The sequence below is a fragment of the Emydura macquarii genome, unplaced genomic scaffold, assembly GCF_026122565.2.
Source record: "Emydura macquarii macquarii isolate MOO-44397 ecotype Brisbane River unplaced genomic scaffold, CSIRO-AGI_Emac_v2 contig_3511, whole genome shotgun sequence".
In the NCBI taxonomy this organism is placed as follows: domain Eukaryota; kingdom Metazoa; phylum Chordata; order Testudines; family Chelidae; genus Emydura; species Emydura macquarii.
The window spans coordinates 687282-713597 of NW_027133648.1; the positions used below are offsets into that span (position 1 = coordinate 687282).

The following is a 26316-nucleotide window of genomic DNA, read 5'->3' on the forward strand; positions in this document are numbered from 1 at the left end:
TGTGAAAAATCCACACCCGTGAGCCCCATGCGTACGCCACCCTAAACCGCTGGTATAGACACAGCTGGCTTGGTGGAAGAATGCTTCCATCGATCTAGCCACCACTGCCTAGGGAGGTGGAGTTACTACACCAACAGTCGCTGTAGTGTGCGTCTACACTACGGGGCTACGGCACTGTAGTGCCGGTGGTGCAGTCATGGCCTCAACCAGCCTGTGACTGGGTCTGCTGTCCTCACCGCTCGGTGGCACCGCCTCCAGGCCGTCCTGGGGATTAGTTCTGCAGGCATTGCGCCCTCCTCGGCTGGTATCTTCACCCGTCCTGTCTCACCCTGCAGCCCTCTTTGTGATTCAGCCCTCCAGCCAGGTCACTACGTGGTTTCCCCTTTGGTGGTGAGGGCGGGAGGGATATGTAACAGTCTTTCTCAGACAAACCATCCCAGGCAGTCAGCTGTCCTCTGCCGGGCCTGTGTCATGTCCCCAGGGGCTAGTAGGGGAACCTGGGCCGGCCCTTTACTCTGATCAGCAGCTACGCCCTGCACTGTCCTATCTCGCTGCTTCCCCCCGAGCCGCCTTCTCCCTTCCTGGCTTCCCTCTCTGGGTTCGCCAGCCTCACAACTCCCTCCTCTCAGGGATAACTAGCGTCTAGCCCCCAGTGCACCAGCATGGTCCCCTTCCCTGCAGCCTCCTCCTGTTCCCAGCTTCCTGGCTTTCTAAATCCCGGCCCAGCTCCTCCCCCAGCCAGGCTTTACTGACCAACTAGACCTTAGCACTGGCTTTCCTCCAGGGTCAGCCTATCTGTCAATGGGCCGAATGGACCCGCTGAAGCCTGGTGTGGGGTGGCCATCCCCTTGCACAGCCACATGCCGGCGAAAGGGGTCAGCCTCTGTCACTGCTAGGGAGGAAGTTGTGAGTTGGCCAGGGTGACCAGTCATGGCCTCGCGGCCCCGTCCAGACAGACCCAGGATGAGCAGCGTCTCAGCGGCAATGGGGAATGACCAGACAGCTCAATAGGAGCCAGAGGCTGAGCCCTGCTGCCCAGCGTCATTCCCCATTTGGGAAGCACTTCTGCCCTGGAGGCAGGAGTCTCTGCTGCCTCCTTCAGCCAGCCTCTTCTGGCCTCTAGCATCTGCGCCCACAACCTCCCCCAGCCTCCTGGGCCCAGCCATGGCAAGGGAGGGGAAGAGGCAGTCCTGGGGGCTCATTGCCTCTTCTTGTGTTTGCGCTGTGTGCGGCAGGCTGATTGGCGTTGCTGATGCAGCTGGATCCACCACTCTCTCCCCACCCCTGGAGACCTCGCGCCCCAAGGGGGGCCTGCCTCCAGCTCCAGAGCTGCTGGGTGGCTTGTGTAGGGTGTGCGCCCATTGCGTGAGAAGGCCTGAGGGGGTGTGGAGAGCTGCAGGAGAGCGTGTTGTGTTCCTGGGGGGCGGGGTGTTGTGCTTGCGTGGGCAGGCGTTTGTGGGTGGGGTGTGGGGAGCGATGGCCAGGTGAGGGGTGTGGGGATGCTGGAGGGCATCTCTCTCCAACCAGGTTGTTGGGTTGTGAGTCTGCCTGGCTCCAGCACAGGGCTGTAGCAGGCCTGGGACAGCAGGCCCGGGGGGCACCTGCAGCAGGCTGGCGGCGGGGGGAGCTGGAAGTGAGGGTGAATCCGGACAGGGAGCAGCAGCAGCAAACCCCTGAGCAGGCCCAGCTGCTCCGTACTCCTGGCAGCTCTGTCAGTTTGGGAACCCTAACGAACTTCCCCACATGTCCAGTCCCCCCACACCTCCCCGGAGCTCAGCTCACCTTGCCCTTCCCTCCCCACAGGGCGGTGTCTGGGCCAGCCCTTCCCCACCTCCCACCTGCTGCTACTGGCCTCTCCCTGCCCCTCCATGCCAGCAAAGCCAAACCTCTGCTGCAAGGCGAGAAGCTGATTTTTGGGCGTTCCAGGGTGGGAAGGCAGGCCTAGTCCCCTACCAGCTGGTGATCCTGAAAGGGCCATCCCCCATTCTTCCCCATGCCCCACAGCCTGTGACAACAGGAGGGTGGGGAAGGGACATCGAGTGCCGCTCGCAAATGGCCCGGGGAACGATTGGGAAGCTGGTTAGACTTTGCTCTGTGGAGCCCAGGTTCCTGTGAGTCACTCAGGGCCGGTGTCCGGGAGGGGCACTCCTGGGGCCGTAGCGGTGGGGCAGCGCCAGGGCCAGCGTCCCACAGGAGTTGCTCCCAGGAGGGCAAGCCCAGCATCCCACGCGGGACGCCCCCAGGGTGGTAGCAGTGGGGTAGTGCCAGAGCTGGTGTCCCATGAGGGACACTCCCGGGGCAGTCGTGGTGGGGCAGCGCCCGGGCCAGCTCCCGGGGTAGTAGTGGTGGGGCAGCAGCAGTGGGGCAGCGCCAGGCCAGGTCAGGGTTTGAGGTTCTTGACTCCTTTCTTGCAGGGCATTCTCTTGAAGCGCAGCGGCAAGTCCCTCAACAAAGAGTGGAAGAAGAAGTACGTGACGCTGTGCGATAACGGAGTCCTCACCTACCACCCCAGCCTGCACGTGAGTGGGCGCTGGACAGGTCCTGCAGAACCACAGGGTGGGGGCAGGGAAGGGACCCAGCATGGGGAATTCTTTGTTCAGCTGCTCCAGTGGGTCCTTCTGGGCGTGCGTTGCTCTGTCCAAAGCACAAGGCTGTTGCGGGAAGCTAGAGGGGGCAGACCTAGAACTCCAGCCTCTCCTTGTAATGGGAACTCAGCAAGCACGCTGGGCCTACCCCTCCCAGGACAGGTTTGTGTCCTGTGCCCGCCCGGGCAGCATCTCTCATCCCCTCTGGAGCATTTCCCATCACAGCAACTCGTGGAGTGCTCTGGCCGAAGGGAGGATTCAGCAGGGACAAGCACGCAAAGAAATGTGCCTCTTTTCCCCTCCTTCCCAGCTAGTTCCCGGTGCCCCCATGCAGCGGAAGGGAGGTGCAGTGCGCAAGCTCCTTACAGCCAGGCTGAGGGCCCGTCTGGGGCTGGAAGCGTGTTCCTGGCTGCTGGGTGTTGGGGAATGGAGATGAGGTGCTTGTGCAGAGCCTGCCCAGCTGAGCTGTCACTCGCTGCATCTCCAGTCCTCTTCGCTGCTCAGCTCCGGCGCACAGCTGCCTCTTCCATCCATCTCTGTCGCCTCCCTGCTGCGGGGCTAATGGCTCCTTCCCCATTCCCTCTTGAGCACAGTTTGCTGCTGCGACAGCGAACCGTAGCCACAGGCGCACCTCTGGCCCTGCCGATCACAGGCCCCTCTGGACAGAAGGGATGACTTCCTGGGGGGTACGGGCTAGCCAAAGGAGTGCCACCAGGACCCTACGTTGGAGGGGTAAGATGCTTCATGCTCAGAGCCCTGAGTCCCTCTGACCCCTGGTGTTTTAACACCCCAAGCTGCTTCACTCTCCTCCTCGACCCCAGTGTGCCACAGTCCGGGAGCCTTATCTGAGCCCACCCCCAACGCCCTAGAGGGCAAAGGCCTCCTGTCTCCTACCCTCCCCAACACCATCTCCCCTGGGGGCTCAGAGCCTCGCTGGGCACCTACATGCTGGGCTGGCTCCGAAAGGTCCTAGAATGACAGAACCCTAGAAGTTTAGGGTTGGAAGGGATCTCAGGAGGTATCTAGTCCAGCACTCTGCTCAGAGCAGGACTAACCTCAGCTAAACCATCCCAGCCAGGGCTTTGTCAAACTGCGCCTTAAAAACCTCGAAGGATGGAGATTCCACCACCTCCCTAGGTAACCCATTCCAGTGCTTCACCACCCTCCTAGGGAAAACGTTTTTCCTAATATCCAACCTAGACCTCCCCCACTGCAACCTGAGACCATTGCTCCTTGTTCTGTCATCTGCCACCACTGAGAACAGCCTAGCTCCATCCTCACTGGAACCCCCTTTCAGGTAGTTAAAGGCTGCTATCAAATCCCCCCTCATTCTTCTCTTCTGCAGACTAAACAAGCCCAGTTCTGTCAGCCTCTCCTCATAAGTCTTGTGCTCCAGCCCCCTCATCATTTTTGTTGCCTTCCGCTGGACTCTCCCCATTTTGTACACATCCTTCCTGTAGTGGGGGGCCCAAAACTCCAAATGCAGCCTCACCAGTGCCGAATAGAGGGGAATAATCACTTCCCGCGACCTGCTGGCAATGCCCCTCCTAATGCAGCCCAATATGCTATTAGCCTTCTTGACAACCAGGGCACACTGCTGACTCATATCCAGCTTCTTGTCCACTGTAACCCCCAGGTCCTTTTCTGCAGAACTGCTGCCTAGCTCGTCAGTCCCCAGTCTATAGCTGTGTATGGGATTCTTCTGTCCTAAGTGCAGGACTCTGCACTTGATCTTGTTGAACCTCATCAGATTTCTTTTGACCCAATCCTCCAGTTTGTTTAGGTCACTCTGTATCCTATCCCTGCCTTCCAGGGTATCTACCACTCCCCCCAGCTTAGTGTCATCTGCAAACTTGCTGAGGGTGCAATCTACCCCATCCTCCAGATCATTAATGAAGATATTGAACAAAACTGGCCCCGGCACCAACCCCTGGGGCACTCAACTTGTTACCGGTTGCCAGCTAGACATGGAGCCATTGATCACTACCTGTTGAGCCCGATGATCTAGCCTGTTCTCTATCCATTTTATAGTCCATCATCCAACCCATACTTCTGTAACTTGCTGATAAGAATACTATGAGAGACAGTATCAAAAGCTTTGCTAAAGTCAAGGTATATCACATCCACCGCTTTCCCCACATCCACAGAGCCAGTCACCTCTTCATAGAAAGCAATCAGGTTGGTCAGGCATGATTTGCCCTGGGTGAATCCATGCTGACTGTTCTGATCACTTTCTTCTCCTCCAAGTGCTTCAAAGTGGATTCCTTAAGGACCTGCTGCATAATTTTTCTGGAGACTGAGGTGAGGCTGACCGGTCTGTAGGTCCCTGGATCCTCCTCCTTCCCTTCTTTGAAGCTGGGCACTATATTTGCCTTTTTCCTATTGTCTGGGACCTCCCCCAGTCACCACGAGTGGCTCTGCAGTACCATCAGCCAACTCCCTCAGCCCCTTGGATGCATTGTATCGGCCCCATGGACTTGTGCCTGTCCAGCCTTTCTAAATGATCCTGAACCTGTTCTATGAGCACTGAGGGCTGCTCACCTCCTCCCCATTTGGTGCCACCCAGTGCAGTAGTCTGGGAGATGACCTTGTCTGTGAAGACAGAGGAAAAAAAACCATTGAGTACCTCAGCTTTCTCCACATCCTCCGTCACTAGGTTGTCTCCCCCATTCTTCAAGGGACCCACACTTTCCCTGACCACCTTCTTGTTGCTAACATACCTGTAGAAACCCTTTTGTTACCCTTCACGTCCCTTGCTAGCTGCAACTCCAATTGTGCTTTGGCCTCCATGTTTGAGCAGTATCTTTATGCTCCTCCCTAATCATCTGTCCAAACTTCCACTTCTTGTAAGCGTCCTCAGACTCAAGTTTTGGGGAGCTGCGAACAAGGTGTGGATGGCCACGTGCCATCTGCTCCAGGTACTCTGCTCTGGGGACAGGTGGCAAGCATAGGTGCAGCCACACAACACAGGGAAGGGAAAAGGGCCCTGCAGGGATGGTCTCCCAGACTGGCCTCCACTTGTGCACTGTCCTCCGGAGAGCATCAGGAGGCACTGCTATGCAGGGAGCAGACAGCCTTTCCCAGAGACAGCTAGCAGGCATTTCTCTTTGTCCTGAGGCAGAGCAGCCTGGCCAACTAGTGAAGTGCATTTCCCACAGCTGGGATCACAGCTCCAGTGCTGTTGCCAGCAGCAGCAATGGATCCAGCAGGCACACGAAGTAGTGAGCCAGTGTGGCAATGGTCAGGGTATGTCTCCCTGGTCTGAGGGAACGCTCGCAGCTCCCTTCACTTCTTCAGGATGTTTGCGGTACCCACCAGCATCCCCTCCAACTTGCCAGGCGTGAGGTTCAGCTGCAGAGAGTTCAGGAAACCGCAGAATCCAGGTGCGCAGAGGAGACAGCTGAGAATCATCCTTGTCCTTCAGGTGGGGGCTTTCCACAGCCCTAGAGAGCAGAGGCCTGTGCACTGCCCCATGATCCCAGTGACCTTTTCCTGTCATGTCCCACTGCCATGCTGAGGAGTTGCTGTCCCCCCACCCTCTCACCTCACTCCTGCCCCGGCCCCCTTGCAGTCAGGGCAGCTGCCCCAGGTGTGTTAGCTGCACTTCCAAGTTGAGTCGCACTCGTGTTTCTCTCGGGACTCTCCTGAATTATTTCTCTGGTTTCATTGGGATTCGTTGCTCCCCCCCAGTTCAGCAAGTTCATCTCTAGCCGCAGCAGTGGGAAAAGGTCTCCCCCTCCCCCGACACCTCACTGTCTCCAGGGCTTAGACGTGACATGGGGTTTGAAGGCTCCCGTAAGAGCTTGTTCCAATCCAGGAGTTAATGAAGAGGCCTGTTAGTTGTACTGGGCAGGTAACCCTGGACCTGCTGATGTCTCCAGGCAGCTCAAGCAGAGACTTGTCTTGCAGCCCTCAGCTGGTGTCACCCTTGTTGCTTTCCCTGGAATCTCTCTGAATTGACTCTGCGTGGTGGGCAGCTCTGGACACCGTACAGATGGGCTGTCCTGAGCTGAAGCTGTGAGAGCGGCAGCTGAGGCTGTAGACGGGAGGCCCTGTGGGCCAGAGCCCAGGGCTGCAAGTGGCTGGCACAGCTTTCTCCATTCCTTGTGCCTCTTTTCCCTTCATTTGTGGCTGAGTTTGTTCTGTGAGAGGAAAAGAGCAAATTCTGTGGAAAGGCCAATGCAGCTTCAGGTCACTTTCCTGAAGCCTTGGAGAGCAAGTGTCTGCTCCTGGGGAACGCGTGTGCAGCTCAGCCCGGCGTCGCAGCCAGGCTACACTACGCAGAGCCAGTGAGAAAGCATCTCCCATTTTGCAGCCAGTGGAGCCATTCACACAATCACCTTCTGTTAATTCTATCTGCAACATCAATTAAATTGTTTGTAGAAACTAATTGAATGTGGCTTAATCACACATCTTAATAGCTTTCCACGCTTTGAACTCGTTGTTAATTCCAGTAATAAAATGAAATGAGAGAACTGGCTGGGTAATTAGTGAGGAGGGTTGGGAGGAAATTGCTGCTTTATAGCAGGTAATAAAAGCAGCGTGCTGGTGACCGCTCTCTCCGGCAGGCAGCCGGCTAGCTCAGCAATTGTGCTGAGTTAGAGAAAATCCTCCAGCCCCTCTGAGATTCCCTGCCCAGGGGCTTCTCCTGTCTCCCACTCAGCCCTACTACTGCTCAGAGTAGCTGGTGATGAGGCTGGACGGCGAGGGGCACCCAAGGGTGTCCGTGTCCATTGACTGGGCCACTCTGCTCAGCTGGAGTCAAGTCCCCGTAGGAGTCCAGTGTCTCAGAAGGGTGCACTACGTGAAGTGCTGTGACCGTTCTCTGCTGGGGCTGGGAGTCGGAGCCCTGGCTGAGGCGCTGTCAGAGTGAGGGGAGGCCAGGGCAGCCTGGCTTGAGAGGGTGAGAAGGCAGCCCAGCATTTACAATCCTTGCACCTCGTGACCTGAAGGCTGTGGTAGACTCTCCTCCGCCTTCTGCTGTAAGCCAAGGGGCTCAGAGAAGCCATCGCTCCAAGCTTGGCCCTCTCCATCGCTCTGCCTTCCTTAGCTTAGAAGCAGCGGGTTTGCACAGGGACCAGCTCTGACTTAGTCTTTTCAGTGACCTCCTTGTGAACTGGAGCAAACCCACGCTTTCCTGCTGAAGGGAGCTGCAGCTGCAACTCCATCCTGGCCAGCTGCTGTCACTCATGTGTCGCTGACTGAGCAAGTCCCCAGGGAGGGGATTCTGGACAGAGCTGCCTTGGGGACAGCCCCTTTCTCTAGGGCTCTAGGGAGACTTGCGCCACACACACTCGGGGGACCTTGTGCTCAGCTCTCAGCCCCGGAGCAGGGAAGGGCAGCTCCTTTCTGTGGGGAGATCACACCTGGACTAGCGCACTTATTTCTGGATACATCAGTCCCAGAAAGATTCTGACGATTGGAGGGAGTTGCTCCGGGCTCTGGGTTATGGGAGAGGCTGAGACTGCTAAGTGTGGCTGTCTTGGCTAAGAGGCAGCGAAGGGGGCTCGTACGGGCACTCTGTGCGGGAGATGTGCTGGTTGCTGTAGGGTTTCCCAAGAGAAGAGGTAGAAGCCCAAAGTGTAGAGTCATTTCAAGTCATGCTAGTGACTGTACCGCAGGGAAGTGGCCTGCACTGGTTCCTGGCGCTGGATCGTGTTAGCTGGGATCTGGGAGCTCTGCATTCCATTGGTACGAAGACGACAGGCTACAGGGAAGAAGGAAGGGACTAGCCACTCTTCCTCCAGCTCTTACAAAGGGGCCTGCCACGGTGGCCTCTCAGCAGCCTTTGGTGACATTCGGGCACTGGCAGCGAGACATGGAGCTTTTCACCCCAGGAGCACCGGTTCTAATCCACGCCCAGCGTGGGAGGGGACCTGGCTGGCTCAGGGCTGGCATTGTTCAAGGCAGGAAATGGCTGGCACTGGCAATGAGACATGGAGCCTTCCCCCGCTAGGCCACCTGTGCTGGTAGCTCAGGGGAGTGCAGGAGGAGCTGGTTGCAGATTGGTGAGATGAATTTGGAGCTCTTTAAACACCTCCAAGTTCCCTGCTGACCCCTCGCTGCTGGCTGGTACCAATGGCACCTGGCAGAGTATGTGAGTGAGAGGGAAGTGGAGAGGGTTGTGCTGAGCCTGACACTCACTGTCTCTGCTGCAGGATTACATGCAGAATGTCCATGGCAAGGAAATAGATCTGCTGAGAACAACAGTGAAGGTGCCAGGCAAGAGGCTCCCACGGGCCACGACGACGACGGCCCCCAGTGCCAGCCCCAAAACCAACGGCCTGGCCAAGGAGAGGAGCAGCATGCAGTTCGCAGGAGGCACAGGTAAGGAAGTAGATGGCTCTCGCCCGGCTCAGCCTTCCAGTTCTCTCGCGCGCGCTGTGTATTTGGCTAAGTCAAAAGCAGACAATGCACGAGTGGTTCTGGTGTCTCCTGCTCCTCCCGCTCTTTTCACAAGTGATCCAGTTTCTGCCTGGGGACCAGCTGAGCTCCCTGTTGGGGTAGTGCCGTCTGGCTTCCAGTCTGGAGAAGGAACAGGCTTGAACAGCCAGAGAGGAGCCAGAAATCAAGTGCAGTTGATCACCGTCCAAGGGAGGCCAGCAATTCCCTAAGAAGTGTTAAATGTTTTTCCCAGGGCTGCCCTGGTCCTGAGGTGTCTCCTCTCTACCCCCATGCACACAGATCCTCTCCAGCATTTTCTCCTGCCCTCTTCACCGTGGTGTCTGAGCGTGGGCCGAGCACTAGGACTGGCCATGGGCATGTATGGCTCCTTCTTTCTCTCTTTTCTCTGTGAAGGGAAAACTATGGGAGGGTTTGTTATTTTATTTATTTATTTTCTGTCCACTCTGTGGTGAGTTTTTATTACTGAAGGCAGGTCAGAGGAGTGCAGCCAGCACAGGGAGCGGAAGGCGGCAGGTCTGGAATGGTCCTTGGTTCCTGTGCTGTTTGCTCCATACCCTGGGCCTGGCCCCTGAGAAAGCTCTGTCTCCTGCCCAGAGGAGCTTTCCCCGTGCGCTGGACAGCTCCACTGTGCCCAGGAGCTGAGCAGTCAGTCAGTCTTCATCCTGGAGCTTTCGGCTCTTTTAGAACTTGTCTGTGCTGTGTGCTAGTCCCCCCACAGGGGTGTCAATTCTGGTGTCTACCAGCATGTTACGTACTCACTGGCTGTGTGCTCCCTGCTGGCGTGCACTGAAAGTTCTCTTGTGTGTGCTGACCTAATACTGCTTGAGCCAGGACTACATCAACATGCACAAGAGAACTTTCTGTGCATGCCAGCAGGGTGCACATGGCCAGTGAGAGTGCGACATGTTGGTGTGCACTAGAATTTACACACTAATGCAGTGTGTAGATAAGCCCTTAGTTATCAAGGGACCTGGTCATTGAATACCTTGACAATAAGGACTGAGACTTTAACTTGATACTCTATGGGGAGTCAGTGGCTGATGAAGTCTGACATGCTCACAGATTCATAGACTATAGGGCCAGAAGGGACCGTTGTGATCATCTTGTCTGATCTCCTGCGTAACACAGGCCAGAGAACTTCCTGAATTAATTCCTGTTGAAACTAGAACAGATCTTGTAGAAAAACAGCCCATCTCGATTTAAAAACGGCCAGTAACAGCAGATCTACCACAACCCTTGGTAGATTGTTCCAGTGGTTAATTACCGGGGAGCCGAGTTTTCCATAACCCCTCCCCCACCCCCAACCCCACCCCAAATCTCTGATTAAAAAACATAAACATCCATGTTTTTCCATGATTAAAATGAAACATTGACCCTTTGTCTCCCTAGCTACAGTATAGCACAGAATCATAGAATATTAGAGTTGAAAGGGACCTCAGGAGGTATCTAGTCCAACCCCCTGCTCAAAGCAGGACTAACCTTCGCTATATCATCCCAGCCAGGGCTTTGTCAAGCCTCAGCTTAAAAACCTCTAAGGATGGAGATTCCACCACCTCCCTAGGTAACCCATTCCAGTGCTTCACCACCCTCCTAGTGAAAAACTTTTTCCTAATGTCCAACCTAGACCTCCCCCCTGCAACTTGAGACCGTTGCTCCTTGTTCTGTCATCGGCCACCACCGAGAACAGCCTAGCCCCATCCTCCCTGGAACCCCCTTTCAGGTAGTTAAAAGCCGCTATCAAATCCCCCCTCATTCTTCTCTTTTGCAGACTAAACAAGCCCAGTTCCCTCAGCCTCTCCTCATAAGTCCTGTGCTCCAGCCCCCTAATCATTTTTGTTGATTTTTGTTGATATATAGTAATATATTTTTGTAATATTTTTGTTGATATATAGGTATCAGTTTCAGTAAAATTTAGTTACTAGTTAATATATTGGTTTTTATTTTTTCACAACATGTAAAAACTAAAGATTCTCTGTAAAAATGTATATTCCATGTTTTTCCATGGCAAATGGATTTCTAGGATCCCTGTTAATTCCCCTCCCTGTTACAAATGTACAGTGCGTTTCCTGTCTGAATTTGGCTAGCTTCAACTTCCAGCCAGGGGATCTTGTTATACTTTTGCCTGCTAGATTGAAGAGCCCATGTAGATGCTCCTGAGGTCCCTTCCAACTCTAATATTCTTGATTCTATATGATTAAAGACTGATCAAATCACCCTTTAACTTTCTCTTTGTTAAGCTAAATAGATTGAGCTCCTTGTGTCTGTCACTTTAAGGCAGGTTTTCTAATCCAGTGATTCTCAAGCAGGGGTGTGCGTACCCCTAGAGGTACGCAGAGGTCTTCCATGGGGTACGTCAACTCATCTAGATCAGTGTTTCTCAACCTGGGGGTCTCAGGATGGGTTTGGGGGGGGGGGTCACAAGTGCAGGGCCAGTGTTAGGGGGTGGCAAGTGTGGCAATTGTCTGGGGCCCCACACAGCTAAGTTATATGCTTGAGCCCCGGGTGGCAGGACTCAGGCTTCAGACTGCTGGAACGGGTACAGGAGTCTGACGAGGTTGAGAGCCACTGTTCAGATCCTTTAAACGTTTTTGTGGCTCTTTGAACTCTCTAGTTAATCAAAATCCTTCATGAATTGTCGACACCTGGACTGGACACAGTATTCCAGCAGCTGCCAAACGCAGGGGTATCTGATTGCTTGGGATTCCCCTGTTCATACATCCAAGGATGGCGTTAGCCCTTTGGGCTGCAGCATTACACCGAGACTTCATGCTCAGCTAATTATCCACCATGTCCCCCAGATCTTTATCAGAGTCACTGCTTCCCAGGAGAGAGTCCCCATCCTACAAGTATGGCCGACATTCTTTGCTCCTAGCTGTATGATTTTTACATTTGGCCATGTTGAAAGACATTATTTGGCTGAGCCCAGTTTACCAAACAAATCCAGATTGCTCTGTATCAGTGACCTGTCCTCTTCATTATTTACCATACCCCCAATCTTTGTGTCAACGGCAAACTTTATCAGTGACAATTTTATGTTTTCTGCCTACTCGTTAATAAAAAGGTTAAATACCAGAGGGCCAAGAACTGATCCCTGCAGGGCTTCTCTAGAAACGCACTCACTCAATGGTGAGTCCATGTTTATAGTTGCATTTGTAGACCTGTCATTTATCCAGTTTTTAATCCATTTAATGTGTGCCATGTTCATTTTGAATCAGTCTAGATTTTTAATTAGAGTGTTGTGTGGTGGTCTTACAGAAGTCTAAATACGTTCCATCGACACTATTACCTTATCAGCTGAACTTGTAATCTCATCCACAAAAGACACCAGGTTAGCTTGACAGGCTCTATATTCCACAAGCCCATGGTGATTGTCATTAATTATATTACATCCTCTAATTCTTCTATAAACTGAGTCTCATATCAGCCTCTGTTACCTTGTCAAACTGACAAGCTTATAATTACTTTGATTGTTCTGTTTACCCTTTTTAAATATTGACACAACATTAACTTTCTTCCAATCTTCTGGAACGTTTCCCCAGTTTCCAAGACTTACTGAAAACCAACATTAATGGTCCAGCAAACTCCTCATCCAGCTCTTTTAAAACTCTTGGATACAAGTTATCCAGGCCTGCTGATTTGAAAATATCCAACTTTAACTGCTGTTTTACATCCTCTTGTGTTACTAGTTAACTGGAAAGTGTGTGATCATCAGCATATGACATGATTACATCACTGTAAGGATCTGTGGGTCTAAAACCTGAGTCTCCTGGTCCGTGAGTGATTGCCACATCCACAGCACCACCTGGAAGCTCTGGCAGAGCAGCGATTGACAGCCTGTGATCCTTGTGGGCCCAAGCACCACAGAATGTGCCGCCTACAGAGGGTGTCATTGGCAGTGCTCCAGGGGTCCCTGAATGGTCCAAGCACACTACTCAAATGCATAAAGGAAACAGACCGTAAAGTGTGAAGGTTTTCCCACACTCAATCTCAGCGGTAGTGATTGGAGCGTTACAGTACAAGGGCAAGTATCAGATTTTCAGACATGTGGATTTTCATTTGTTGGTGTCCCTTTAAGGGACATTCGGAATGGGAGGAATGAAGTGTCGTAGGCTCTTCCTGAAGGTCATTGACCCAGCGGCACTCTTAGTCAGAGCTGGAGGAAAGCTCTCAAACAAATTAAGCATAAGGCCAGACTTGCAAGGAGCCTCGGGGACTGAGCCACAAGAACTTGGGTGTCACCGAGAGATTCTGAGCTAAGGCTGTTGCTGGAGCCTGCTGGGATGAGTGCCGTAACTAGGGATGTGGTCGTTTGTACTCTGTTAGTGGCCACAGTGCCGCCCTCAGTGCCACTCACATCAAGAGGGGACACAGTCCCTGCCCCAACAGCTCAGAAGAGAAGCAGAAAATGAAGGACAAAAATTAAATGAAGGACGAAATCTCCTTCCCACCCTACATTTGTGCACTTAGATTCTCTGGGGATGGCTCCAGGGTAAATCCCCGAGGGATAATGGGGCAGCTTTTAAAGCCAGCAATACCCACAATGGCATCTGAGCCCAGCCAGCTTCATGGACTGGTTTCTTGGCGCTGTCATGGCAGATGAAGGAGGAGAGGGTGGTGGTCGTGTCCATCAGGTAGGTTGGGGGTTCAGTGCTCTGGGGGCAAAGTGGCAGAAAGTGGTTGTGGGAGAAACCACTGGGAAGCGCTGTGGGAAATGGAGAAATTCAGTGACTTCTGCTTCTGGCCACTCCCCTCCTCAGATGGAATGGGTAGGGACCAATAAATCCTTAGAAACTGCAGGGCACTGACTCCTGGGTGACTTCACCTCAATATCGTTTGGGGAACAACTCTGACTAGACACTAGCAAAAAGGTTCCCAAGTTCCAAAGAGAACAGTTCAGAGTCTGACCTGGTAGAGATGCCTGTAGTTAAGGTGGAATAGCATTTTTCTTCTTCAAGCGCTTGCTTCGGGTGCTTGCTGGTGTCGATTCCAGGTAGGTAGATTTTTCCCCTAGCGGTACCCGTCGGGTCAGTGCAGGTGCCCCCTGGAGTCATGCCTCTGTGGCACCGTATATTAGGCCCTTCCAACCTGCTGCCTCTTCAGTTCCTTCTTACTGCCCGTGACGATTGTTGAAGCTCCTGTCTTCTCTTGCTTCAGCAAGCGTTTGCCCCACTGGTCTTCTACTGTGGTTCCTGTAAATAGTTAGAGTAGAATTAATTATTAGTAGTTAGCTAAAGATTTTCTTGGGGGGGTTCCCCATTGCGTTCCCCGCCTCTCCCCCATGCCTCAATCCCGAGGATTCAAACTGTGTGGGAACTGCCAGGGACCTATGCCAAAGGATGATCCCCATGAATCCTGCCTGAAGTACTTGAATGAATCCCACCAGACGGATCGCTGTAAGATTTGCAGGGGATTCCATCCTAGGGCCAAGAAGGAGAGGAACGTTAGACTTAAACACCTCCTCATGGATGCAGCTCTCCAGGCCACTCGGACCCGGCACACAGTACCTCGGTATGGAGTGCGCCGGCCTCTGTTAGAGAGTCTGGGCGCTGAAGAAGGACTTGGCACCGAGAGAATCCTGGTGCTAGCATTCCCCGGCACCGAAGATGACCCAGCACCATTCCCACCCTCCAGTGCCTCTCAAGAGGCTTAAAAAGACTGATAAGAGGGCATTCGCCCACAACGAAGGGAGTGGAGAAGGACAGCACTAACTGAGTGTGTCCCATGCCTGGCCACCTGGCGCCTACCCCACCAGAGGCAGCACTGTCGACTTTGGACCGTGGAGGGTTCCATCGATCCCGGTGCTAGTGGAATCACCAGTAGGGGAGAGTCAGGTGGAAGAGCTGGACCTCCCTTCTGCCCCTGACACTTTTGAGGCGGCTAGGGACCTGATAGCCATGACGGCACAGCGGTCCACCGCCAGAATGGGACCTTGGCCAGCATAGTGGCAGATGTCCACACGATAGTCCTTTTGGACCCCATGGGCATACCACCAGGCCCAGGGGTCTTACTCTAGCCGTTCCCACTCGATCGCCTCTGATAGACAGGCTCCCGGGCTGCACAAGGAACACCTGACATCTCCTGGCACTGAGACAGACGTCGAGATGAGCGCCAAGGCTGGCACAGAGTATAGTGCGGGTCCGGCACCGGGGCGGAGCATGGCACTGAACATGTCAACCTGGCACAGGGCAAAACCCACAACCCAGATGGTCAGGAAGGCCTGGTGCCATCCAGGGCATCCTCATCCTCCCCTAGTGAGGCAGTGGAAAGGACTTTGACCCTGCCATCCCTAGTAGACAATGCGGTTCACCAGGATCTATTACGAAGAGTGGCCCAGAACCTAGGACTCTAAGTGGAACAAGGGAGGGATTCAGTGGACTGTATGGTGGGCACCAGAGGGCCCCTCAAAGGTGGTACTGCCCCTTATTAAAACCATTCAAAATACCACAAAAACTTTGTGACAGACACCAGCCTCTATCCCCCCTACAGCGAATGGTATCGGCATTAAAGGAGGAAGAGAAGCAACAGCTTCAAGGCCCAACGCCCAAGTCCAAGGACTCGAAGAAGCTGAAACTTTTCAGTAGGAAGGTGTATTCCACTGGGAGCTGCAGCTTCGCAGCGCAAACCAGCAGGTGATGTTGAGTCGATATACTTTTAATTCCTGGGAGACCATGACAAAGTTCAAAGTGCTGCTTCTGGCCAACTCCAGATTGGAATTTGGAGCGGTTGTGGAAGAGGGCAAGGAGTGGCAAGGACCTTGTTGCAGACTGCCCTGGACGCAGTGGACTCTGCCGCATAAACCATGTCATCCGCGATCATCATGAGAAAGAGCTCTTGGTTGTAGGTGTCGGACCTCCCTCCAGAGGTCCAATAAACTGTTCAGGACTTCGAAGGTTCAGGGTTGCTTTCAGAGCAGATAGACTCCAAACTCTACAGCTTGAAGGATTCAAGGGCAACCCTGAAATTCTTAGGGCTTTGTACACCATCCACCCAAAGGAAGCATTTTAAGCCACAGCCTACTTGACAGTTTTGTCCGGCACTGCCTAGGCGGGACTACTCTAGGAAGTGAGGCAGAAATAACAAGCGTAGGACACTGCAACCTCCATCCAACCAAGGCCAGGGCAGTCCTCCGGCTCTAGGCAAGCATTTTGAGGGTGCACCTGAAGCCACACATCAGACCAGATGCCGGATCCTTCTTGCTTCCTGAACCGTCTATCCCATTTCTATCAGGCATAGTCTCAGAAAACCTGGGACAGATGGCTGCTACGCATGGTAGAATGGGGTGTTCGCTCCAGTTCCGTACCTCCGCACCTACCATCCCCATTCCCTATCTGTCTTCAGGGACCCTTCTCATGAGCAACCTCTTATGTAGGAGGTGCAAAGGCTCCTAAGAGCAGGAGCAGTGGAGGAGGTTCCTCAGGAACTAAGGGGAAAGGGGTTTTACTCCCAATATTTCCAAAGGCCAATGGGGGTCTCAGTCCTATTCACGACCTGCGGAACCTCAACAGATTCATGAAGAAAGCAAAGTTTTGCATGGTATCCTTGGCTGCCATCATTCCCTCCCTGGATCTAGGGGACTGGTATGCCGCCCTTGACTTGAAGGATGCATATTTTCATATATCAATAGTCCCATCCCACAGAAGGTTCCTCAGGTTCATAGTAAACCATACTCGTTATCAGTTCACAGTCCTCCCTTTGGCCTGTCAGCGGCCCCTCGAGTGTTCATCATGTATATGGTGGTTGTCGCGGCATTCCTAAGGAGATGACAGGTAAAAGTGTTCCCATGTCTACACAACTGGCTTGTCAAGGGCCACTCCAGGGAGCAGGTAGAGGCACACGTCAACCTGATCCTGTCAACCTTCAACAGATTGGGTTTACAGCTAAACGTACCAAGTCGTCCTTGTCCCCTACCTAAAGAATAGAGTTTATAGGAGTTTAGACTCGGTCCAGACCAGGGCACTCTTGCTTCCAGACATTTGCTCCATCATAGAGGACTTCAGTCACTTTTCCACTACAATAGCACAGAGCTGCCTGAAGATCCTTGGTCATATGGCCTCCTGTATATATGTGGTCCAGCACATGAGGCTGAGGCTCAGACCTCTCCAGACTTGGCTGGCATCAACATACCAGCCAAACAGAGACAAACTAGATGAGATAGTTTTTGCTTCCCCCTTAGGTCATTAACTCAAGTCCCTTTTGTGGTGGCTCAGCACTCAATGGATATGCATGAAAGTGCCCATATCCAGACCCCAGATGTCGTTGTGTCTAGTCACGGATAGGTCAGCGTTGGGGTGAGGAGTACATCTAGGAGCTCTCAGGACTCAAGGCCTCTGGTCTCGAGCAGAACTATCCCTCCACATCAACATCAGGGAGCTGAAAGTGGTTCTCCTAGCATGCCAAACTTTCCAGTCCCATCTATATGGCAGATGTGTATCACTCTTGATGGACAATAAAACAGCAATATTTTATATAAACAGACAGGGTGGAGCACGCTCCTCTCCCCTGTGTTGAGACGCTCTCAAGCTGTGGGATTTCGGCATAACTCACTCCAGACACCTGAAGGCATGTTACTTCCCTGGATCCCAGAACGAACTGGCAGACCATCTCCACAGACCCATCCACTGCTACAAATGGTCTATTTGCCTGGACATCGTGAACAGCATCTTACAGCAGTGGGGAGTTCCCCAAATAGATCTGTTTGCAACAAGACTCATCAGGAAGTGTCAACAGGAAGTGTTTTGTTCATTCCTGAACCATAGCCCAGGCTCGATCGCGAATACGTTCCTCCTTGCTGGGAGTGGCCACCTGCTTTCGTGTTCCTGCCTTTCCCGCTCATTCACAGGGTCCTGCTCAAGATCAGGAGGGACAGAGCGTCCGTCATACTGATAGCCCCAGCATGGCCCCGACAGTATTGGTATGACGCTACTGGAACTGTTGTTAGTCACTCCGATCACCCTGCCTTCGGTGTGGACCTAATCACATAGGAGTACAGCTACCTGCAATATTCCAACCGAGAGCCTCTCAACGTAGAAGCTTTCTGGTTAAATCCCAGAGTGTCCACATGGTCGGGGCCTGTCAGAGAGATCCTCCACAGCAGCAGGAAACCGTCCACCAGGGCTACGTACTTGACCAAGTAGCTGAAGGGCATCCCTCCAATGCAAGCAGCATTACCCTTCGTTCTGGACAATCTGCTGCACTTGAAGCAATTAGGTCTGGCAGTGTCATCCTTAACGGTGCATCTAACGGCAATCTCTGTGTTCCATCCTGGGATGGATGGTCGATCAGTCTTTGTTAATGTCCTGGTTGCGATAACCTCAGCTAAGAGGGTGTCTGAGCTCAAGGCTGTAACATCCAAACCTCCGTACATGGTGCTCCGTAAGGACAAGGTTCAGTTGCAGCCCACCTTGCCTTCCTCATTAACGTAGTATCCCAGTTTCATATAAGCCAGGACATCTTACCTATTCTTCCCTATGCCACACACGAATAGCAGGGAAAGAATTCTCCACTTCCTAGGTGTGAGGCGCGCACTGGCTTTTTACATCGAAAGGTCAAGACCATTTCGTAAATCATACCAACTCTCTATCGCAGGAGCAGACAGGATGAAGGGTCTCCTGGTGTCATCCCAGAGGATTTAATCTTGGATCATGTCCTTCATCAGGACTTGCTATGACCTGGCGAAGGTGCCAGCCCCGGCACTGGCAGCGCACTCCATGAGGGCACAAGCCTCCTCGGCAATGTTCCTGGCACTGGAGATCTGCAGAGCCACAACATGGTCCTCGATCCACACGTTCACCTCACATTATGCCATCACCCAACAGCCCAGGGACAACAAAGAATTCAGCAGAGCAGTGCTTCAGTCAGTGATTCCGTGAGCTCTGACCCCTCCTCCTATGGTCAGAGTGGGAGTCACCTACTTGGAATCGACATGAGCAAACAATCGAAGAAGAAAACACGGTTACCTACCTTTTCGTAGCTGTTGTTCTTCCAGATGTTTTGCTCTTGTTCGTTCCAACACCCCCCTGCCTATCCCTCTGTCAGAGCCAGCCAGCAAGAAGAAATCGAAGAGGCGGCGGATTGGCAGGGGCTTATATGCGATGCCATGGAGGCATGACTTCAGGGGGTGCCTGCACCTGATCTGACAGGTACCGCTAAGGAATAAACCTTCTGGCGACTGTTCACATGGCGTGAACACACCTACTTGGAATGGACATGAGAAACACATCTTGAAGAACAACAGTTACAAAAAGGTAGGTAATTCCAATTCCGGGTCCTTCCCTTTGGCATAGCCATTACAACCTGAGTCTTCACAAAAGTCTTTGTGGGTCGTGGCCTACCTGATACTCCCGGCTCACTCTCTATTCCATATCTATACGATTGGCTCTTGGTGGAAGCATCCCGCAAACGCCTCCTCAGCACTATCCCAACTCTGTGAATGCCCCTTGACAGTCTGGGCATCTGTATCAACGAGGAAAAGTCCACTCTTGCCCCTACCAAAGAGCTCACGTTCATAGAGGCTGACCTGAACTCTCATGTGGCCCAGGCCTTTCTGCTGAAAGACCTATTTGCCGCTCTCAAGGCCTTTGTTATGCACCTACAGCACTACCCATGCAGGCAGGTCTGATATTGCCTCTCGTTCCTAGAACACATGATGCTCTGCACCGCTGTTACCACACATGCACATCTCCAAATGAGATGCCTACAATTGTGGTTACACTTGGTGTACGACCCACAGAGGGTCTACTGAAACAAATGAATTACACACACAATGGCAACTTCCCTGGTATGGTGGCACGACCTATGGTGGCAGGTACCCCCTCCATGCCAAAAACCACCCTTACCATGGATGCGTCACTCATCGGCTGAGGAGCTCACATTCTATGGACCCCCAGAGAAGCCAGAATGTACATCAATATCCTGGAACTATGAGTAGTACAACATGCCTGTCAAGCACTCCTCCCACTTGTGCAGCTTCTCTCAGACAATATGATGGCAGTAGTGTAGATAGACAGGGAGGAGCCAAATCACCAACCCTGTACAGGGAGGTGTTCCGACTGTGCAATTGATGGCTACGATACGATGTCATGCTACACACAATCCACATACTAGGTACAGACAACACCCTGGTGGATATATTGAGCCGCTCTTTCCACCGCAATCACGAGTGGGAGATCCACAACCCCACGCTTTGCTCAATCTTCCAACAATGGGGCACACTGTTGTGGGACCTATTCGCAACAACAGCAAATCACAAGCTTCCCCTGTTCTGCTCCAGGAGATGCCTTTCTCCTTCCATGGACGCTGGGACTTGGTTACACCTTTCTGCCCATCTCACTCCTTCCTCAAGTCCTCCACAAAGTAAGAAGGGACTGGGCAGTCCTTATTCTCATAGCCCACTTCTGGCCCCGCCATTATGGTTTGCAGCGCTCCTTCATCTGTCTGTCTGCTCTCCAATCTGTCTTCCCCTCCTTCCGGACTTCCTCATGCAAGAGAAAGGCCAAATCCACCATCCCAGCCCACACCACCTGCATCTCATGGCCTGGTATTTGGATGGGGAGCGCAAATAGACGTTGCGTGTTCCACTCCAGTACGTGACATACTCACCCACAGCTGACATCCCACCACCAGAGCCTGCTATCAGGCCAAATGGCATCAGTTCCCGAAAGTGTGTCCATACCAACTATCCTTGATTACCTACTTCACCTCCACCACTCGGGCCTTGCCCACTCCTCCATTAGGGTACACATGGCGGCAGTCAGTGTCTTCTTCCTGCCGTAGAGGGTTTCTCTGTCAAGCCACACAACTACAGCTCGATTTCTCCGGTGTCTCCTCAACATCTTCCCTCAGATCAGTAAACCTACCCCTCCCTGGGACCTCAACCTTGTCCTTTCCAACCTCACAAAACAGCCTTTTGAGCCCCATGCCATTTGCTTGCTCATCTACCTCTCCATGAAAGTGAGCTTAGTGGTCATCACATCTTCCCGCAGGGTCAGCGAACTTGCAGCCATGATGGAGGACCCGCCTTTTGCTGTATTGCACAAGGATAAGGTCTTCCTATGACTCCATCCCAAGTTTCTTACAAAGGTGACCTCTTCCTTCCACCTCAATCAAGTAATACATTTCCCAACCTTCTACCCGAAACCACATTCCTCCAACAGGGAGCGCATATTACACTCCTTCGACATCCATCGTGGGCTGGCTTTTTATCTCCACTGCACTCATGCCTTTTGAGCCTCGCCCAGACTCTTTCTTACAATAGCAGAGCTCAATCGAGGCCGTGCCCTCTCCTCTCAATGGATTTCCAAGTGGATTTCATGCTGCAACAACTGTTACGCTGTTGCCAGACATCGTGGCCCACTCCACTGGAGCGCAAGCCACCACATCTGCCCTCCTCGCAGACCCCTATGGCAAGACTTTTGTAAAGCTGCAACATGGTCCTCTGTCCACACATTCAGCGCACATTCAATGCCATAGCCAACGCATCAACGACGGATGCACCAGTTGGCCACGCAGTCCTACAAACTCTCACCTCAACTGAGCCCTGGCTCCCACCTCCAGACTGAATACTGCTTGCTACGCTACCCGCATCTGGAATCCACATGGGGATTGGCACTTGGAGAAGAAAGGGAGGTTCCTTACTGTAACTGAGGGTTCTTTGAGAGGTGTCCCTATCTGGGTTCCAATTCCACCCCTTCCCCTCTGCTATGGGCTCTGTGTCCGTCGGTAAGAAGGAACTGAGGGGGCGTTGACCCACGCAGTCTTATAATACGTTGGACGCACCACGTGGTGAACACACGACAGACACGTGGGTCAATGGAGACTACTTCAAACAGTTCCGGCGCATGGCACACTTGCACACCCACATTTGGAATCCAGAGAGGGAGCATATTTCTCGAAGAACCATCAGTTACAGTGAGTAACCTCCCTTTTTGTTTCATATGGAATGATACAGAGAGCAGAGAATCCACCCAGGAACAGGCCCATCGCTGAGGCCAAGGGTACGGTCTATTAACAGTTTTTAGTATCTAATTAAACTCAGATAACTAGTTAATGAAGCATTACGGGTGAGCAATCAAGCCCTTAAAAGTCAGGAAATTCCCAAAGTGGTGGTTGCTGTCCCATGTTAACTCACCCAGTTTGCATTTCCTACTTCTGCATTCATCACAAGCAATGATCCCTTACAGGGTTATGCTGAACAAGGCACCTAGGCCTGGCAAACAAAGCCCCACATGTGGGACTGGAGCACATTAGAAAAAGGGGTTTCTTTCGTTTCGCTTTTGGTTCAGAACGGACCATGCCCTGTAGGGAAGCCTGTGAAATGTCAGCCAACGGGGAATTGAGACGTTCCGAGCTCCCCACATTCACAGCTGCCTCGTTCCCTCCTCACTGCCAGCCAGGCTCCACTGAAGCGTTCAAAGCAGCCGGAGAGCCTTAAATCGTCTCAGCCTCTGAAACGACAGTGACATGAGCAGCCCTTCAGCCACTCTGGTGGCGGTGCTGAGTGCGGGGGTTGGGCTCTGCAGGGATTCCCACTGCTAGTGCATGTCCAGGGAGCGAGTCCAGGTGAACCTGCCACTTCCCTGCAGAGCTCAGCTCAGTGTGCTATGAGGGTGCTCACACTGTTGCTCACAGAAGTGTCATGGCAGAGGCTGAGGTGGTTTGCGGCTCGCCCTCCATTTCTGGTAACATGACCACTTTAAAGACGCCTGCCTGCAGGCGGTGGAGGGAGGGGGCGAGGGCGGGGAAGCAGTCCTGCTCTGGGGACAGACTATGGGAGGAGAGTCAGTGCCAAGGGCAGAGGGGAGGGTAATGCTGGGTGCATAGGGGCTGGCTGAAAATGAGAATTCTGTGTTGCAGAACGTTGTGAGGTTTTGAAATTCATTGTGATTCTGCATCAGAATGAACCGGAGACCTTGGAAAAAGGAGGTGGCGGGGGAAGGAGACCCACCTCAGACTGCCCAGAAGCCCAACTGCAAGGTCACTCACCTGAGAGGTGGCAGACCCAGCTTCAAGTCCCTGCTTTGCCTGCTTTGGAACATTTCCCTGCTCCAAATAGGGAAGAGTAGGGCCGTCAACCTGGGTCTCCCATATCCCAGGTGAGTGCCAGGTCTCTGGGTGAGGAACGAGCTCATTCTGGGCCTTGTCAGAACTTAGGAGATCCCCAGCACTAAGCACTGGGCTAGAAAGTCAGTGTCTCTCTCTCAGTCTTCTGTTGGAGCCGTTCCACTTTGTATAAATCATTATGTATTTGACAGAGAGAATAATTTTCTAACCTATTGGCTATTGGTCTCTCGTTCTCTCTCTCTCGTTTAGATCACAAAGTCCGTCCTGGACTGAGCAGCTTTCCCGACAGAAGTTTCTCTGGAACCAAGATATTTCCAGAAAAAATGTGGTTTTGATAAACTGGTGCTTTTCAGTGAAAAACCATTTGGTCAAAAACTGCCCAGTGAACTCCAGCTACCTGCTTTCACTGGCTGCGTCGCCTCTGGTAGCAGGGCAGATTCTTTAACGTCAAGTACGCGAGGGGAAAGGCATTATTAGTTAAGCGCTGACGAGATCCAGAATGAGCCAGTTCCTCACCCGGTGACCTAGCAGTGCCAGCTGGACCCCATAAAGACGAGGCAGGGCATGCAAGGTGTCTGGGGGCCGGGGGAGAAGGGGAACAACTTGCGTTTAACTTGCTTTGACTACAACAAGAAGCAAAACAATGCGAGTGTTTTGGTGGACTCCAGTGCGGAGAGGATTGGGTCTGGCGAGCTGGGAATGGGAGCGGGCAGGAGGCAGGGAAGGTGCTGATGCAGGGGATAACTAGCACACACTAGGGGCTGTCTGCATGGGGACTAAGGAGAGTGAAGGTCCGTTACCTAAGGCCATTCTACAGCAGAGAGCTTACAGAGGTGCCGCTGTGCCACTCTTATCTCTATGTAACCGCCCTAACCCTAACCCTTCCTCCACCCGCAAAGAGCACGGGAGCGATGTTGGCAGGAGGAGCACTCACGCCGACGTAGCATTGTCCACACTGGCGCTTATGTCAGTGGCACTTCTGTCACTCAAGGCTTGTTCACACCCGTGATGACATCAGCGATACCCACGTCAGTGGTAGTGCAGACACTGCCTAGAGGTGTGCGGTCAGTGCGCATGTTAGTGTTAGCCCTGCGTGGATGCTCAGCAGGGTTCACACCTTTAGATCCACAACACAGTCCTCGACTGCCAAGCTGACGGAGTAACTGGTAGCAGTAAAAGACTGTTATCCTCTATGTGGACCTAGCAGTAGAGAGGGCATGGAGAGAGACAATTTGCCAGTTGTATCACAGATATTTACTGGACACAAAAGGGAAGTTGAGGCACAAAAAAGACAGGTTCAATGCCAGCAGAGAGATTTAGTGATTATAAACAGTTAGTTAGTTCCCTGTCCCCTTCTGCTCCTACAGCCCAACCCCATACAGCTTCCCTTATCCCCGCCCCGTCCCCTGCTCCCACCGACTTCCCCCCTTCTCTGCTCCCAGCACCGCCGCACCCCTGCCCTACTCCTAGCCCCAGCATTCCCATCTGGCTAGTCCCTCCATGTCCTGAGGTGCTGGCTGAGCGGGGACATGGAGAGCACAGGAGACAGACTCCTTGCTCTGTCCCTGGGCCCAGCAGCAGAGTGGCTCCCCGTGACAATTGCAGGGAAAGTGCTCCTCAGCCTGGCTGCCGTGAGCTGCAGTGAGCTCAGTCGCTCTGGGGCATGGCGCATGTGCAGGCCGCTCACGTGTTGGAGGTGTTAGGGGCTGCAGCACACTGAGGTCAGAGGAATAGTCACAGACTTGAGCTGCCAAATTCCCAAGTCTGCACTCAGCATGTGGAAACTGAGGTCTTTTTCAGAGGATTTGGGCAGATTCTCACAGAGGCATCTAAAGACATCTCCCTGAAACCAGGGTGACCCTCTCCCCCCCTTGTCAAATTTCAAGTCACTGCTCCAAACCTTTCAGCCATTTCCAAGAACAAGATTGGGGGGACACATTTTGTTCTCAGAAGTGGCTGATCTGTTTTAGATTAAACATCCCCGTACAGTTCTACCTGAAGCAGATGACAGAACAAGGAGCAACGGTCTCAAGTTGCAGGGCGGGAGGTCTAGGTTGGACATTAGGAAAAAGTTTTTTACTAGGAGGGTGGTGAAGCACTGGAATGGGTTACCTAGGGAGGTGGTGGAATCTCCATCCTTAGAGGTTTTTAAGCTGAGGCTTGACAAAGCCCTGGTTGGGATGATATAGCTGAGGTTAGTCCTGCTTTGAGCAGGGGGTTGGACTAGATACCTCCTGAGGTCCCTTCCAACTCTATGATTCTAAGCAATCACCTGGCATGGAAAATTTCAGCCCAAGCTTGGCAGAGTGATAAGAAGCTGAAACACAGCCTAGGAATGGAAAGTATTGGGCAGCCTGAACCATTGACTCAGTTCCTGTGCTGCCTAGAATGACACTTCCCAGGTCTCCAGCAGTAATTCTCTCCCTCCATCTCTGTCCCCGCTGTAGCGCTGCAACGTCCTGCTAGAGATGGTGTAACCAGTGGGGCACACAGCGCCCGAGGAGGCCTCACCAGTGGTTTATTGACTCCAGTCTCCTTTGCCACAGAACACTGGGAGCAGTTACACTGCTGGTGTGCTGGACACAGTCTATCCTGCTGTCCAGCATTAGTTCTTTGTACTCCTCCATCGGTCTATATCCATCTGTTGTCTCTTGTCGTATGCTTAGAATGTCAGCTCTTCGGGACAGAGCGCCTCTTTCTGTTCTGGGTTTGTTCAGCACCTGGCACAGTGGAAACCCGGTCCGGGACTAGGGCTCCCGGGCACTACAGTAATACAAATATTCAGTAAAATAGATAACAGCATTAGGGTATTTGTAGTATTACAAATGTTTTTACAAAGTATTTTACAGAGTATTACAAACTCTGCGTGTTTTACTGTTGTCTCACAAATGAGATAACGGTAAAACAAGCATATCTTAGCGCAATAAGCACTAGTCATTTTTCAGAGCTTCCACTGATCATTCCACATTGACGCCCAGGTCGTTTTCCTGAGTGTTTACTGCTAATTTAAAACCCAGCAACGTGTACAAGGAACTCAAATTATTCCTTCCATTGTGCATTGCTCTGCGTTTATCACCTCTGAATTCCATCTCCTGTTGTGCTGCCCATTCCCCTAGCGTGGTTATTCCTGTTGAAATTCCCAGACGTTTCTAGTCTTGACTGATCTAAATAATTGTTTTCTCTAGAATTTTGCCCCCTCACTCTTCACCCCTTTTTCCAGATCATTAATGTGTAACATTGGTCATAGTGTGGATCCTAGGGGATCCCC

The 26316-nt window shown here is 52.6% G+C and overlaps 1 protein-coding gene across 1 annotated transcript in view; it reads left to right on the plus strand.

Annotated features, from left to right (window-relative positions):
- Window positions 1-26316, plus strand: part of AGAP3 (ArfGAP with GTPase domain, ankyrin repeat and PH domain 3) — a 190427-nt gene that overhangs the window by 107823 nt on the left and 56288 nt on the right. Inside the window, exons 10-11 of the mRNA XM_067535720.1 lie at window positions 2415-2519; window positions 8744-8912. Coding sequence (XP_067391821.1) covers window positions 2415-2519; window positions 8744-8912 — 274 coding nt within the window. The remainder of the gene's footprint in view (window positions 1-2414; window positions 2520-8743; window positions 8913-26316) is intronic.